The 16,228-nt window shown below is 39.3% G+C and overlaps 2 protein-coding genes across 3 annotated transcripts in view; one reads left to right on the top strand and one right to left on the bottom strand.

Moving 5' to 3' along the window:
- fancm (FA complementation group M) overlaps window positions 1-16,228 on the bottom strand; it is a 32,384-nt gene that overhangs the window by 13,664 nt on the left and 2,492 nt on the right. For both annotated transcript variants that reach the window (XM_077621266.1, XM_077621267.1), the window contains exons 5-12: window positions 4,548-4,679; window positions 3,459-3,591; window positions 3,239-3,328; window positions 3,064-3,159; window positions 2,794-2,975; window positions 1,581-1,787; window positions 1,271-1,490; window positions 1,034-1,185 (exon numbers count right to left, since the gene is read on the bottom strand). In XM_077621266.1, the coding sequence (XP_077477392.1) occupies window positions 1,034-1,185; window positions 1,271-1,490; window positions 1,581-1,787; window positions 2,794-2,975; window positions 3,064-3,159; window positions 3,239-3,328; window positions 3,459-3,591; window positions 4,548-4,679 (1,212 nt within the window). The remainder of the gene's footprint in view (window positions 1-1,033; window positions 1,186-1,270; window positions 1,491-1,580; window positions 1,788-2,793; window positions 2,976-3,063; window positions 3,160-3,238; window positions 3,329-3,458; window positions 3,592-4,547; window positions 4,680-16,228) is intronic.
- Window positions 8,667-15,663, top strand: soul3 (heme-binding protein soul3). The gene is made up of 5 exons (XM_077621491.1): window positions 8,667-9,226; window positions 13,316-13,410; window positions 13,515-13,656; window positions 13,738-13,921; window positions 14,151-15,663. The coding sequence occupies exons 1-5, from the start codon at window positions 8,989-8,991 to the stop codon at window positions 14,320-14,322; spliced, it is 831 nt and encodes a 276-aa protein (XP_077477617.1). The 5' UTR covers window positions 8,667-8,988; the 3' UTR covers window positions 14,323-15,663.

Here is a 16,228-nt window from a genome sequence, read left to right as displayed (position 1 = left end):
AGTTTAAACGAATTGGCTATATACTTTTTCTATGATTAATGTTAATGAGTTAACCAAAAAAAATCTAAAAAAAACATTAACTTTACAGTATTATTGAAATGGAGATTGTATTTTTGTAAGGGCTGCACCAAAATGAAAATTCTTTCCTAAAAAAATAAAATAAATAATACATATACATATACTATACATTTATAAATACTGTGTATTTATGAATACAACATAAAATAAAATTCAAAACAAAATTAAATGTGTAAATTGACCTACTTTAGAGTAAAATGCATGTTTCAAAGTGCTAATTATAATGATAATAATCGGTTCCTGGTTCTCAAGACACACCCTTTGTACAGTACGTTATTTTCACAATGTATATTATATTGTAGTGTTTTGTCTTTCCTTGTGTTTCCGGATAGAATTGAAAGGGTCATTTTTGCAGTCAATTTACAGCTCTTTTCTCGGAATGGCCCTTGAACACACCCAGTCATTCATTGTGAGAAAAGAGCTGTAAATTGTGGTGACCCTGAAAAGACAACTTGATCTTTATGAGGTTAAGTTATTTTTTCTAATTATGAGAAACAGCCACTTGCTCTAAAGAGGCTTAATGCTCACACTAAGGAAGGTTTTTTTTATATTACAATATTTCCACGTTTGAAAAACTGCAACAGAAGCAATAAAAGAAAGTTGGAAAGTTAAGGAACACAAAACAATGGTATTTGAAATGTTGCACAGGTGAAGAAATGGAAAAATGTATCTTGGGAGGGTTAAAAAAAGGATCATCCTCAAGAAGCCAAATTCACCACTACGCAGGCAAAAGCAGATTAGACACCAGTATTTCTTAACAGATAATTACCACAAATTTTAAAATAAATTTCAATACGTTAGAGATTTCATCATCTTTGGTACACGCTTTTACCTTATATTTCAGTTTTTCCTTTGTTTAATATTATCATCTCCAAATGGAGCATGTATTTCATAAACTTCTGTTATCAAACTCAAGAGATTTCTACCAAGTAAAACAATTTCAAGAGAAAGAGACCTGAAATGGCTCATCATGTGGTAAAGAAACGCAGCGTGATGATCGCCTCAAGGTCGGTTGAGCCTCATCTTCCCGCAGCTTCATGGTGGACTCCCACAATGAATACTCTGTGCTGCTCAAAAATCCTCCCGATGCAGTGCCCTCCTGACAAACTGACAAAAAATATAAAACACTCAAAATCCCGAGTCAAGGTGAAGCTTTTCCACTTTAATCTCTACTCATCAAATGAGCACTTACAAAAGTTTTGTAGGTGGATGAGTGAATGGCGACCCTTTGAAGACCGTCTGCTACCTAAACGCTGCTTAAACTGGCCACAGGTGAGGTGCATCTTATGCAGAGTGGGATTTAGACCTTCGGGTAGCATGCGAGGACTGTTGGGGTACATGTCGAAGCCACTCTTGTCACCCATGATGGACTTCAACAGGCTGTGTTTAGTCCTCTGACTCTGGTTGTAGATCTAAGTTCAAATTTAAGGTCAGGTTGCATGGTGCTGTGATTAAGACACTTGCCTGTTTGCTGACTGTTACTGTAAATGAAAAATACATACCCTCTCTTCCCGTCCCTGGGCCAGGGTGACCACGATGCGCCCTTGCCTCTTGCGTCCAGTGCGACCCATGCGCTGCACAAGACGGGTGGGATTCTTTTGCGCGTCGAAACAGACGATGAGGTCAACCTCGCCGATGTCCAGCCCCTCCTCTCCAACGCAGGTCGACACCAGTGTGTTAAAGCCACCCTGACGGAACCTGTTCACCACCTATTTAAACGAAAACACCAACACAATTTAGTTTTGATCGCGCGATAAAAATCGTGTGCGGTCGTTTGTTCGCCAGTCTTTTGGTCGCCGTCTTTTGGTCGCCGGTCTTTTGGTCGCCCGGACCCAAACAACGGGCGACCAAAAGACCAGCGACAAAACAAGGTAAAACAACACGGTCTACGCATCAATAAAAGCCAACAATGGCCCTGAGCAGTTTCACTGAGGGGACGTGTGAGTGTATAAGAGTTTGTATGTACATGCGTTGTCCCTTTAAGAAGCTACCTCAGTCAGGGTCTTAACAAGTTCTCCAACAAAACACAATAAAAGTACGGGAAATTTGGAGCTTTTCTTTAGCCTAATAATTAATAGGGCATTAAGTATGACTAAATAATAATTCACAGTTTGTATTTAGGGAATTTGAGCAACGATTTACAATTACGATAACGATGGTAATTATCAATAACCTTCCGGGCGACCAAAAGACCGGCAACCAAACGACCGAGTACCGATAAAAATAACCTGAAAATGCCTAGTTTTCTTACTGCGTCATATTGTTGGCTAGGGTTGGCTCTAGCACCCCTCAACTTAGTTTATATTAACAATTTTATATGACTATGAATTTTATGAACTTATTTATCTAATATATCTATGAATTACCCCAAAAATACCAAAATAATTAATGACAATTATAATTGAGACCTAGCATCGCCTCTTATATACCAAATAATAACGTTGTTGTTATGGGATGTTTTTTTTTTTAATTGTCAAAAATAACCACATTGAGGGTGAAAGCACATCCTTCAGTATTACCATCTCATATAGCCGTACAACGAAAAGCATTTACGTCTAATTTTTTTGTTATTCATTTGTCGGCTAACAGCAACACAAAGAACCCACTGTATTTTTCTTTTTTTCATTTTCTGTTTAAAACCACACATGCTTTTGATTGGACGGGAACAATCTGATGAGATGTGGTCATGACGAAGAGTAAAGAGAAAGACCCCACCTCCAGTTGCTCCTTCTGGGTTAAACCTTTGACTGCTTTCCCCGCCGAGCCATGTCCCGTGAATGTCATGGCTCTAATTAGTGGGCTGTGGCGGTTCAACATGAGCGCGATCTCCTGCACGCTGTCCCGAAATGACGAAAAGATCATCACCCGTGTGCCCACTTCCCCTGCACCAGTTGAACCTGGGGGTTGATTTAATGGCATTCATTTATACACGAATCGCTGGGTTTCTACATTGGTGGATTTTTAGGACAAGCAAATGGCCATTACTCGATGCATTCTGTGTCAAAAAGTGGAAGTGTTGGACCACCACCTCATCAAGTTTCTGCAGCTTGGGGTGACCATAAACATAGGGGTCATCTATGCCTGGCAATAGACAGATAAAGATAGCAGATTTAATGTTGAGCTATATGCTTGGGAGGAAAAAAAAATCTCTCTTAAATACCAGGTTCCTTTGCAAACTTTGTCTCTATTTCATAATAAAGATCCATGAAGGTGGGAGTCCTTTGCAGCTCATTCCTGGCCCGGGACATTTCTAAAACAAACAGAGGATGGAGATGTCAAACAACACACGGCTATGAAATGACATCTTTGGCTAGAGACGTGGAAAAAGAAACGCATGCTGCGCTTAGATGTGGATTTGAATCGAAATCTATGAAACAAACCTCTGGATCCATCCATGATCCCCTGGATGAATAAAAAGAATGACCGGAGTCCCATCTGCATGAGTAGCTCGTAGCCATGACACAGGCTAATGCAAAGGGCAAAGTCTCCCTCCAGCATTCCCTGCTGCGGTCCCTGCAAGCACAACAAGCAAGTTCACAGACTACTGTGAACAACAGCAGTCAGGACTGTGGAGCTTCAAAGTTGAATGACTTTACCCTAGAAAAATCTAAAGGAGAATATCTTTTAAATGGGGTTGCAGCTGAAGGAGACTACATTTTAAATGGGGTTGCAGCCAGGATCAAACATTAATACATTTTTGGCACATTTTTCCAGACAGTCAAAAATATTTATTTATATCTAAGGTTGAAGGACTTATTTTTTCATGTAGTTAACTACAAGGCCATGTAACTCAATTCAAAGTTGATTCGTCGATGACTTCTTGGACATGGATAGACAAACCAGTTTCTTTAAAATTGAACTGTTTTTACGGTACACGGACGATTGGTCACCGGTCTTTTGGTCGCCGATCTTTTGGTCGCCGGTCTTTTGGTCGCCCGGAAGGTTATTGATAATTACCATTTAAAATTGTTGCTCAAATTCCCTAAATACAAACTGTGAATTATTATTTAGTCATACTTAATGCCCTAGTAATTATTAGGCTAAAGAAAAGCTCCAAATTTCCCGGACTTTTATTGTTTTTTGTTGGAGAACTTGTTAAGACCCTGACTGACGTAGCTTCTTAAAGGGACAACGCATGTACATACAAACTCTTATACACACTAACGGCTTTAAGTAACAACATAAATGAACTCATTAGCTGCCATTGATGATCGACTGAGAGGGTTTGGCAGCAAATGAAGGAATACTGTGCAATTTGGAAAGACCATTGCGCAAGAAAGGTTTGGTTGTTCAATTGCTGCCAACCCAAATTGGGTCAGAACATCGTAGCCAGGTTAAAAAAAAACATTATTTTCGTTGTGTCCTGCTGATACGGTAAATAATTGTGTGTGGTCTTGTTCTTCTGGTGTTAGAGTGTGTTTAAATACTCATTCGAAAAGTATCGATCCATTTACGCCAACAATTTGTACCTTGATGTGTGTTGGAGGGTTCTTACGGAACTGGTCCCTGGCAAGGAGGAGTTGGTACTTGGTGAGATTCTGTAAATCCTTGTGTGCCATCACTCGGTTTTGGATCAAGCGAGACGTGAACTTTTCCAGGACCTTACAGAGAAGCACACATCATGTATGTAGGTCATCGTAATTGGGGATTTCCTGCCAATGTTTTTTCACTGACGAGCAGCCACGAAGCACAGAAGTGATTCCACACATACGGGATCTCAGCATTTCAGTATTTATTGAACTGAGCAACAATGACTAAAAGATATTTTTCTTCAATGTTAACAATAGACAAATCATAGCATTTTTCTATCTCCCTGCCCTTGTTTTGGAATAAAAGCAAGAGGAAGAGGGTAGCAAGTTGTTCGACAGACAATTTGAGGATATCTATTCAGCCTCACGGCCCAGACAGTCATTACAATTTAAATTTTGATAATGGTGAGATGTTGCTCTAGAAACAGAGTCACAATACAGATTGAAGAACAAAATGCAGCACACACAGCATGTGTGATGTGTGGTGAGCAACTGAGTTATTTTGTTAGTATGTTTCACACGCAATCTAACCCTTAAAATTCAATTATCTAACATCATTAACTTGAAGATGATGTTAGCATCATCATTACGGGTGATGCAGGCAGCTCAAGTGCAAGACAAATGACCTTGGATTTCTCTTCCTTTTAACATAACACTTAACGTCATTGTCATATATATTGAACATATCCCATTTAAAAGAACATTTAAAAAAATTAACACAAATCCTACCTTTGACAGGGATAAATCTCGAATTCATTTAAACTTTGAGGACTGTTTTTTCTGCGCCATTAACGGCAGAAAACCCATTTTGACTGCGAGGGTTAGCAGCGATATTTTTTGCCAGCCTCTACCAGTCAAAATTGGACGTCTACCACCGTCAATTGTTACCAAAGAGTTAAATGAGTGCCCTATAAATAGTTAACAGTGGAACACATTCTGAAATGATTTAAACAGCGATATGGAAAATGTGTATGTTACTATACACGAGAAAGCCTTTAGCCGAGCCTTTTCTCAGAAATGATAGTGATCGTGCTTTGCCTTGGATATGAAAACTGAGCCACTTGGCCCAATTGGGACAAATCTCTGTCCTTTTCAGGGGGGCTAAAGACAGGTGTTCTTTACACGACAAGGGAAAAGTGTTGAATAACAACAGGTAATTCCACTGACCTTTCATTTAAAACAGCATTGCACATCATTTAGTGTGCATTTTTTAAGTTGCCTCTGGTTTATTAACACCTTACATTATTTTCAAACCACTATTGCTTATGATTGACCGACCACCCATCTAGGGCGTCCTACACTTGTGCCCATAGTTGGCTGAGATAGGCTCCAGCACCCCCCACGAGCCTTGAAAGGATAAGCGGTACAGAAAATGAATGAATGAATGCACTCTCAAAATAATTCATAACTCAATGTATGGACTTATTTACTAAAGTGTAGTGGTAGTAGTCCACTGTTAGTGTATAAGAGGCTACATGAATAAATAAAATGCCATTTTGGAAGAATGCCATGCAGTGTATACATTATCTGAAGATGCAATACATCATATTTGCTTTTTTTGTGATGAATTTTATTCTAAAACTATTCAAATATTGATTTAGAGATGTGGGAAAATATTTGGTATTTAATCTTAAACGTCTTCACCCTCCAAAAAACGCGTTAACAACACATCGAGGAGTGAAGAGGCGACACTGCTTGTGTGTGCGCCTGTCTGCACCTGATTGGTGGAGCAGCCTGGAGTTAAGTGACGTGAAGAATGTGAAAAAAAGCCGCTCTGTGGGCTGCTATTAATAACGGAACCTGCACATGGCTGAACTCTGCATGTCCACAATGGAGGGGATGTAGGTCTGTTTATGTGTGTGTTGGTGTGCGTTTAAGAGAAGAAAAAAACAAGTTCAACAAATAAAGAACAAATTGATTGACCTCACTCGTTTGATGAAGGTCATCACATATGAAATTATTACACCCATCTTGGCAAATGCTTATCGGTCACATTTTGAATGATTAACCAACCTCATATAGGCGTGTAATTATCCATCAATGTATTGCCAAGCTCAACAAATATAGCAACAGGGCATATAGTAACGTAAGTGTGTGCGCATGCACACATTTAGTGTACATGGAAACTCCCCCACAGACTGTAGAGGATTATATAATGTCCTCTCTACGTGCATGTGGAAGTGTGCAACATGGTGGCTGGCTGTCGCAGCGCCGCTGATCAGACAAAATCCTGCCTGCTCAAGTTCAAGTTTGTTTATTATGTAAGGACAAAGGACTCGTTTGTTTGCTGTTGGCAACATTAAAATGCACTAATATGGCAGGACCTCAAAAGTGGAGCACAGGTCTGTTCTATGACAGCAGTTGACTTCCAGGCTGTTGTGATTTCCAAGAAAAATCCACAGTAAAAAACTATTTCACAGCTGATTCACTTGCGTTGTCATAAAACAAGCTTTAAATGAACAGGAATCATTTTGATTATCATTTATTTACAATCCTACAAAGGTAAATGGATGTTCTCCTGCATAAAAATAATACTCAAAGTGTAGTAGACTACAAAAAATGATGGATGGACAATAATGGGACATATACTATCTCTCTAAGTTCCAATTCTCTATTCTATCATCTTCAGTGCAATCGAGCTTTCGTTTTTTTTCCTCCTTTCAGCTCATTGTAAGAGCAGCTAAATTGTACAACAATGAGCCTTGAAAAATCCTGAAAAATGTAGTGCATTCTAGGATGATCTACAAAAATCTTTTTTAGAGACATACCTTAGGTTCTCCCAGCAGCACACAGAAATTGATTATTTGCCAATTTAATATTTATTGATATTACCATTCTATTTGGGAATTTTAATGGAGATACTTTTTATCCCACCACTATGCACCATACACCTGCAGCAAGAATGTTAATATTGTTTTAATTTTGTTTTAATTTCATATTCATATGGCTAGTCAACTACTTATTAATACTTTTATGCACAAACTATATATTTTAATCCCTACAGGCCACTCATTGTTCAATCCATTTTGACTTGGAGGGCTAAATGAATGAGTCGTAACAGATTGTCAGCTTTCTGAGCGGGGCAATAAGTTGGGTGTATTTCTTTTTTTTTTAAAACATTTTTGTTCAATTTATTATTTTTAATCACATATTATTGACCCGAAGAATCACTTGCTCTATAAAGGGTTAAATATTTTAAGTGACAACTTTTGAGTAGCTGTCCACTGTAGTGACCACAGTGCCTGATTCTTTTTAAAGCATTTTTCTTTAATTTATTATTTTTAATAACATTTATTTATTAAGTTATTTGAAAACATTATAATGGTTGATCATTAGTGATTGTTTTAATGACCTCTAGAATCACTTGCTCTATTAAAGGGTTAAAGGTTTTAAGTGACAACTTTTGAATAGCTGTCCACTGTAGTGACCAGAGTACCTGAAAGGTTAAAAGAATTATTCAAATCCTTCAGAACCGCTTTATCCTCATTAGGGTCATGGGGGGTGCTGGAGCCTATCCCAGCTGACTCCGGGCCAGAGGCGGGGGACACCCTGAATCGGTAGCCAGCCAATCACAGGGCACAAGGAGACGGACAACCATGCACACACACCCATACCTAGGGGCAATTTAGAGTGTCCAATCAGCATATCATGGATGTTTTTGGAATGTGGGAGGAAACCGGAGCACCCGGAGGAAACCCACACGGGCCCGGGGAGAACATGCAAACTCCACACAGGTGTACCAACCTGGATTTGAACCCAGCACCCCAGAGCTATGAGGCCAACACCCTAACCACTCACCCGCCGGGCCGCCCAATTAAAATAATTAATTTAAAAAAAAAATGAAATAAAAATACTGATGAGTACATTTTTGTGCCAAATGTATCTTGATTCTTTTCGTTTTGATGAATTAAGCGATGGGACTGATCCATCCACCTGCGTGAGTGAGGACTGGGCTGTGATATTTATCCCTTTGGTACTATTTATCATCTCGGCAGAGGCTCGAGGAGGAGGGGAGTGGTTCGGCCCTACGCGTCACGTGGTGCGCTTTTTTCTCCTATAAACGTCGCTGTTACAGATTTCGCAGGTTGAAGCCAAACACTTGAAGGCAAAGAGGGCGGACACGAATTTTGGGACAAAGTTGTTGACAGCCGACAACATTACAATTGTGATGGCAAAATACGCCGTGGCCACTTGCGTAGTGATCGATTTACTGACCCGAGAACGGCCGTGATCCTGATCTGGACAGCCCAGTCAGGAAAGGAAGAAACAGCGTCATTTTTATACCGTCTTTTTTAGCGTTTACGTTTCCAGATCCATTTTTTTTAGCAGCCCTGGAAGGAAACAACGACACGAAGTGTATACATTGAATCGCTCGAACGAAATGGACCAAGGCGGCTGTCAGATGAATGGCGGTGGAGGTGGCGGGGGCGGCCCGGTCGACGGCGGTGGTGGCAGCGGTGGCGGTGGCATGATCACCCTGGAGGACTTGGAGTCCTTCTCCGAGGACCAGATGTCCGACTCCGGCAACGGGAGTTTGGAAGACGACGAGGAGGACCCCGATCGCCTGCTGCACTACTGGCAGGACGTAGCCAGGGGACACCAAGTGGAAGTCGCAAATGGTAATAAACTACTCATTAACTAACTTGGGCTATAGTGCTAAAATTGGTCGCAAAAGATAAGGTGGTCATATGGTTAACTTAGCTTTAGCTTCGTGGGTTAATAAACTAGACACGTCGAAACAACAAGGGACGACCTACTTTAGTCTGTTAAGTTCAACTCTTTGTTACTCCACTTGTTTGTGCACATTTTAATCGAGTTTACTGCGAGGAACACCTATGAATACGTTCCCGGAATGTGTTGTGGCACGCTTTTAAAAGGTCCTTTTACATAGTTAACTCATTACAGTGTTATTACAAGTGGAACAAGCTTCAGCTTAACAACACTTGGAGATCATGGGACCCTAAAGTAGCCTAGAGCATGGCCTACAAACAAAATCTGATCTACCATTTTTCCATTGTTTTTCTCTCTTTAAAAACATCAAGCCATGTGTTGAGCAAAAGTAATTGCCAATAAAGTGCAAAACGTCTGTCTTGAATATTATCATCAGGTAAAAAGTGAAAACTACACGCACAAAAATTGTCGAATAAAAGCACAAAATGTTCCATTTTGAAGGCGAAAAAAAACATCCGAACTTTAAAGCCATAAAAACAAACCCTTGCACAATGAAATGACATTTGATACAAAAGACATCTATAAGGATTGGATTATTCTCTTTTGATTGGGGTTTCATGCTTATGTATTCATGTTAATAAAAAGTTCACAGCATCATAAAGAATTGTTACGGCTTAAAAGTGTTGCGCAAACAAACAATTAGCCATTTGTACTCCCCCGATGAACAAAGTAAAGGTCTGATTGTCTTTGGAGCAAAGATTATTCTGCGCTGTGGTGTTCAACCTTATAAAATAATAATAACGCTCGCAAATTCTTGTTTGTGACCAACACTGAAATGATAGCCCATCCTTATAATGCGTGTATGTACGGTTCAAAATGTCACCTTCACTATTTGTTCAATTATATTAAATTATTATATTGAATACAGCTATTTTATTTAAACGGCTAATACATGGGGTAGTGGTTAAAACAGAGAATAGAAATAGTTCTGTATTTAACTGCGTCCTCATTTGTGCCATCTATTAAGGCATCTGGAATGTGGTTGCGGCACTCAGGGTTCGACACAACCCATTAATTAACAGAGAAAATTGAGCCATTACTTTCTATATGGTATGAGAATATTGTTTACATCAAAATTTGCAAGTTGTTATGAATCTAATTTCCACATCTGACCCACAATTATTGTCCCGTTGTGCAAAGCTGACTTTGATTTGACGCGTCTGTTCAGACTGATACTTTTTATGTTTTTACTTTTGAATTTTCCAGTTTATATTGACTATGTTTGGGAAAAATGTCAGCTCCCTTCATTATTTTCATGTGACAAATGACAAACTAATCATTAAAGTCATATTTTAAAAACAACTTCAGGTCAGTAACAATCTAGATGTTTTAAAACTCTACTAATAACTACAATAAACAAACAAATTATATAATATAATGGGCTACGTTTCATATTATAAATAGTGTAATTTAGATATGAAATGATAGCAAGTCCCTAACTCGGTTGACAGTGAACTATAACCATGTTCAAAACGTGTTGTTGTTTTTTTGTACGACATTGTGCCAGTCTTCAATATTGAATTGATGGCTAAAATGTTGTTAAGAATGACACAGTGACAAAGTCAACAACATAATGGAGCTTGTCCTTCCTCTTGTACTCCAAGCGGAGCACTAATTGAGGATTTATCACAAAATGGCTCGCCGGAGCTTTCTGCCTCGAGGATAGATTACCTACCGAGTGTGAACTGGTCGGGACATGGCTGCCGCTAAATCCTGCACATAAATACAGTGCAGAGGACAAATGCAAAGCGCCTTTTGCCCGGATTTACAGGTTTGGCAGATGGGAGTTGTCTCCCTTGAAAGCCTTGTAATAAACTCCAAACAAGTGGAACTTTCAAATGTACATCTGCTTATCTGAGATTTTTAGGAACATATTGTAGCAATGGACAACCATCGCCATTGGATGACACTTATTTCATCAAATAGATCAACAATCTGTTCTGTTCTGTTCAGACATAGGCTTTATCATCAGCATCAAATCATCAAAAAAGCCAATTGTCATCATACACAGTTGCGTATGATGAAATTGGTGGTGCAACTCCACAAAGTGTGTTTTCCCAGCAAAAGACCACAAATAAGTAGAAACAAAAAAATGAGCGGTATTATACATTTAGCACCAGAAACATTAATCTGTCATGGCTGTATTGCACAAGTGTGTAATAAATGTTAATGTATTTAATAATATGGAGTGTAGAGAATGAATTTCCATTACTGGAAAATTGGACTCATTATCCAAAGTTGTTAACACTTTTTGTATATAGCATTATATTTGACAGATAGATCTTAGCCAGAGGACCTCTTTGTTCATTGCGGAATAATTATCTGCCCTTCTTTCATTTTGATTATGTGGGTCTAAGAACTGTGGAAAATACAGCTAAAGTTTTATTTCCCTATCACGCTTCTCGCTCTCTTACCAAAGCTGTGCATTCGGGAAGAGAAAACAATTGAATTAAAGTGACAAACTAATTAACTAGGCACACTCATTTTAGCAGGAGACGGCACACTTCGCTCCAAAAGGCAAAAACATTTCATCAATGACAACTTCTGTTGCAAAATCTGAAACCAAGCTTCATTCATTTTCAACGAAAGGCAGACTACACCTCAGAGCGGTAGTCAGTCAGATTGAAACAGACAACCATTCGCACTAACAATCACATCACCAATGAGCAGAAATTGAGTGAGTGAACCACTACAACAACATGCGGCAGAAACGAAGCTTTACACGAATAATACCATTGTTTTTATAAAACATGTTAAATTCTTCCTGACATTCGAGAGCTAGTCATGCACCGGCTTAGCTATAAATCAAATTTGACTTTAGAGTTGGTGTAATTTCGTTAATGCAAATTTGCCAAGAGTCCCTTTATTTATTTTTGAGATAACTGCCCCGTTCTATGGGCTTTACTTCCGTGCAGGGGTGATAAAAAAATGTAATATATATCATTCTAATTGGGACGTTGCACCCACATATGTGGCTATCACATTTTGTGTCATTGGATTGGCTTGGATTGGATAGCTTTATTCATCCCGTATTCGGGAAATTTCATTGTGACAGTAGCAAGAAAAGGCATAGTTATAAGTTAGACAGTACAGTCAAAGGCCGCAGAACAACAAAGCAAAAGCCAAAAGGACAAAGTACAAAGCGTAGGCCATATTTGACTATACCGAATGGTAATATTGTGGCCTACAAAATGTTATGTCCTAATATAAAAGCTGGACGCTACGTCTTCATGAAGGTGTTTTTTTTTTAATTGCCAAAAATAGTCATTTGTCACAAAAGGGTTAAACAGGTAAGGCCCGTTCAGATCTGTATTGGGCACTCTGAATGTGCAGTGTAGGTCAGACCACCCAGCCCCTCGTCTATCCCATTGATTTGATGTGATTGAATTGGTGGTAATGCCTTGGATTTCAGTACAGAAATGTGTTATTTAATTCCAGTTGATGGTACTAGTATTATCATAATCATTGAGTCATTAGTTAATGGTGAGTCTGCAAACTGGTATTTTTTTTTTAAACACAGCATTTGAAATATGGCTGATGATTGGTTTGAGCGTCAATAGTGGTCTATAGTTGGCAATGGGAAGCTTCAATCAGTGTTCTCTGTGTCAACTCTAATACATGTGATGCCTTGACGCAGCACTGCGCCCATCTGGCAACCTTCTCACACCAGTTCCAGTGTGTTTTTCTCATTAGAATCTGGAAAAGTTTAGGGTTGGGCCTTTCCCCACACCATTGTTGATACGTAGGAATGAAAATAGCAGAACCAAACTGAAAACTTTTCATCCAAAATGTCTTTGCGGAGATGCTTGTTATAGGCTACATATTTTATTCCTGTATTTTCTTGTGCTTACGTTAATAAAATAAGGTGCAATTTACACATTTGCTGTAATTTACGTGTATTTTCCACTGGGAATGTGTCCTAATGACACTAATTTTCCTTCCACTGACCTTGAACTCTTTTCTTTTTTCTATTGCAGAAATGGCTCAACCCATTCAACAGTTAGCTACCAACAACAACGGGCGCAGTAACAGAGAGCATGTCCCTTTTAACCTGCTAACACGGAAAGAAAAGGTATCATGATCTCTCAAGTGTGAGTTAAAATATAGAGGACAACCCATCTACCTCAAAATGACCAAAAGCAATTGAATAGTAGCTAATCTGTGTACTTTTTGCAGTGCGGGGAACTGCTTTATGAGAAGCGCCAATACGAAATGGGAAACTGGGCCTGCATAACGATGCGCGAGGAGACGTACGAACAGAGCATCTGCTACGGCTTCATGAGGATAATGAGATACATCTGCCAGGAGAACTCTTCAGGTAAGTTTAAACACCCAGCGCGACCATCAGCTTTAATTCACGCAGTGGTGAGATGACGTCTTATTTTTCGCTCGCATGCAGGCAACTACCTGGGCATGTCGCTGCCCATCGTGACGGTGGTGCGCACAGACGAGAACCATTCAACTATTGCCCAGGAAGTGACAGTGGCGTACTACCTACCCCCTGTGCACCAAGCTCAACCCCCACAGCCTCACGACAGCAACATCGTCATCGAAGTCTGGCCTGCAGCCATTATGTACACAAGGTGAGCAACTGGTTGGCAGTCAATTATCATGATTTTTTTATGGAGCTGGCAACCCTCCCAGTTCAAATATAAGCCCATTTTCTTTACATTTTTCCCCACTACAACACATCAACAATAATTAAATGAGATGCTTCTTTTACTTTATTATTAATCTTTCTGCTGGGATGCACTAGATAAGTGTTTTCTGTGTGTTTAATTGTATTTTTGTTCATCCCCGCTCTCCTTGTAGGCCGTTCTCCGGCCCCACCAACGAGTTGACCATCGTGAATCAGATAACCACACTGGCGGAGTTGCTCGAGTCCCCCGGGCTCTGCGTCAATGATTCGTTCATCGTGGCCGGCTACACCAACCCCGCGCACAACCAGCGTCAAAACGAGATCTGGTTCCTTGAGCGCCGTTGACAGAGGACGGCACAGTGAGGTTCCCCGGCGGTATTTCACCCACGATAGCCCCCCTCTCTTAAAAAAAAAATATATATAAACAAGACTCGTCCCGTTTACACTGCCTCAGCCCAGTCCACAAGACTCAGGTGCAACATTGTACTTCACTAGTCGCCAGCTCATCACACTCCACATTCATCACCCCCAGTTTAGTCAAACCCTACATAGTGCGTTATAGGAAGAATAAAAAGTCGCCAAATTATCCTCAGTGGCAGACGTGCCGCCACATTGTGCTCATCCTTGTTGTCTATAGCACAGCTGTGGCGTTTTAGCTTGCTGTCTCGTGATGTCAAATGATCTGTAAGTGTTAATGCACTTGATTTGTTGTTGAAATCTCTGGATTACTGCAGGTTAAACGGTTTTAGGAGACAATTTCATCAACAGATAGCACTCAACCAGCCAGTAAACTATTTCTTGATATTCTGGACCATTTAACTAATCTGTATTTGCTTGGTTAGTCGGGATGTAATTTGCTTGTGACACAATGCCATTCATAATCTACCTAAATGATGCTAGACACTAATTGACAACACATATTAGTGCACGAATGTAGAAGATGAGAATGTGTGTGCGTGTGTGAAAACCAAACTGATCTGCCGAATGACAATCAAAAGCACTTAAATGGATTCAATGCAATTAAGTCACAGCATTCCTCCTGTTTTCCCCACCTCAAAACGCTCTGTGTTAGTGTGTACGTACCGCGACGACCACCAACACTGCTGCTGAATAGAAATAATGCAACCAAATACATCGCCGAGATCAGATCGAGACTAACAAAAGAAACAAGTTTAGGGTACAGGGTTTTTTTCTGTAATATTACATCATAAATATGAAAAAAAAATAACAGTAGCACTTAAAAATAATATATACATTGGTTATTTAGGGTGCCCTTGTTGTAGAGAGGTGCCCAAATATCTAAGGGTAAATTTAAGTGTGTATATTTTCAGATGAACTAATCCAAAAGCTGTACTTTAATAAAGATTTTGTTAAACAGATTCTATATGATTCTATGAATGAAATAGTACTAAGAAATTATTTTACAATTAAATTTGGGCTTTTAAGCGTTTTAAGAGAAATCCAAAGACTTATTTTTCCACAAAATGACAGGTGTTTCAAGTTTCTCCCCCCCGCACGGTTATCTGGGAACATGTACCCTTCCTGTTTTACATTTGCTTAATATAGTAGAAGAGCTAATGTACTATATGCTGTACTGTGAACATATAAATGCAACAGCAGAGCGCTACTGTGGTTTCATTTTGGTCAATAAACATGTAAATGTCCCCTGTCTTTTGAATATGACAATAGGAGTCTTGTGTTTTTTTCTTCTTTATCATATAGTTTGAATAAATAAATGTTTATATGCTTAATGTGTTTTTTTGTTTGAGCAAAAGTTAAGTATAAGTAAATTTCCTATTTGCACTACTTATTTACGCACACTGGAACGCCCCGCAAGGGAAATCCCTCGCTTTTAATAGAATCAAATGTTGCAAACAAAGGGTGGACACACCCTACTCAAACAAAACTATTTCTCATAAGGTGAACAAAATCAATACATAATGGCGTAAAGGAAAGAGTACAGCGAATCCATTGACGTGGATGAATGACTGCAAGAAAGATGTAAAGCTGACGAACAAATTAGGCCACATTTTCATGATGTCACATTAAAGATTAGTCTTTTATGACACTACAATACTAAGTATGCTGTGAAAACCCTACAGAACAAGCAGTGCAACCAAGAGAGTTCATTTCAAACCAGGATACAAAGCACACTTCCACATGACCTTTTTATGGTTAATACATTCAGCGGTTATCTTCAAGAATTGTTTATATTAAAAATCTAGGTCGATTTTAACATATACATACAATA

This window comes from Stigmatopora argus, chromosome 15 (assembly GCF_051989625.1).
Source record: "Stigmatopora argus isolate UIUO_Sarg chromosome 15, RoL_Sarg_1.0, whole genome shotgun sequence".
NCBI lineage: Eukaryota > Metazoa > Chordata > Actinopteri > Syngnathiformes > Syngnathidae > Stigmatopora > Stigmatopora argus.
Note: the sequence above shows the minus strand (reverse complement) of the source record. Positions and strands in the feature narration are given on the sequence as shown.

Bases quoted from the DNA above. Each gene is read 5' to 3' on its own strand.
- soul3 (XM_077621491.1), top strand. From the start codon at position 8,989: ATGGACCAAGGCGGCTGTCAGATGAATGGCGGTGGAGGTGGCGGGGGC. The intron at 9,227-13,315 runs GTAATAAACTAC...TTTCTATTGCAG, and splicing joins CCAAGTGGAAGTCGCAAATG to AAATGGCTCAACCCATTCAA. The intron at 13,657-13,737 runs GTAAGTTTAAAC...GCTCGCATGCAG, and splicing joins CTGCCAGGAGAACTCTTCAG to GCAACTACCTGGGCATGTCG.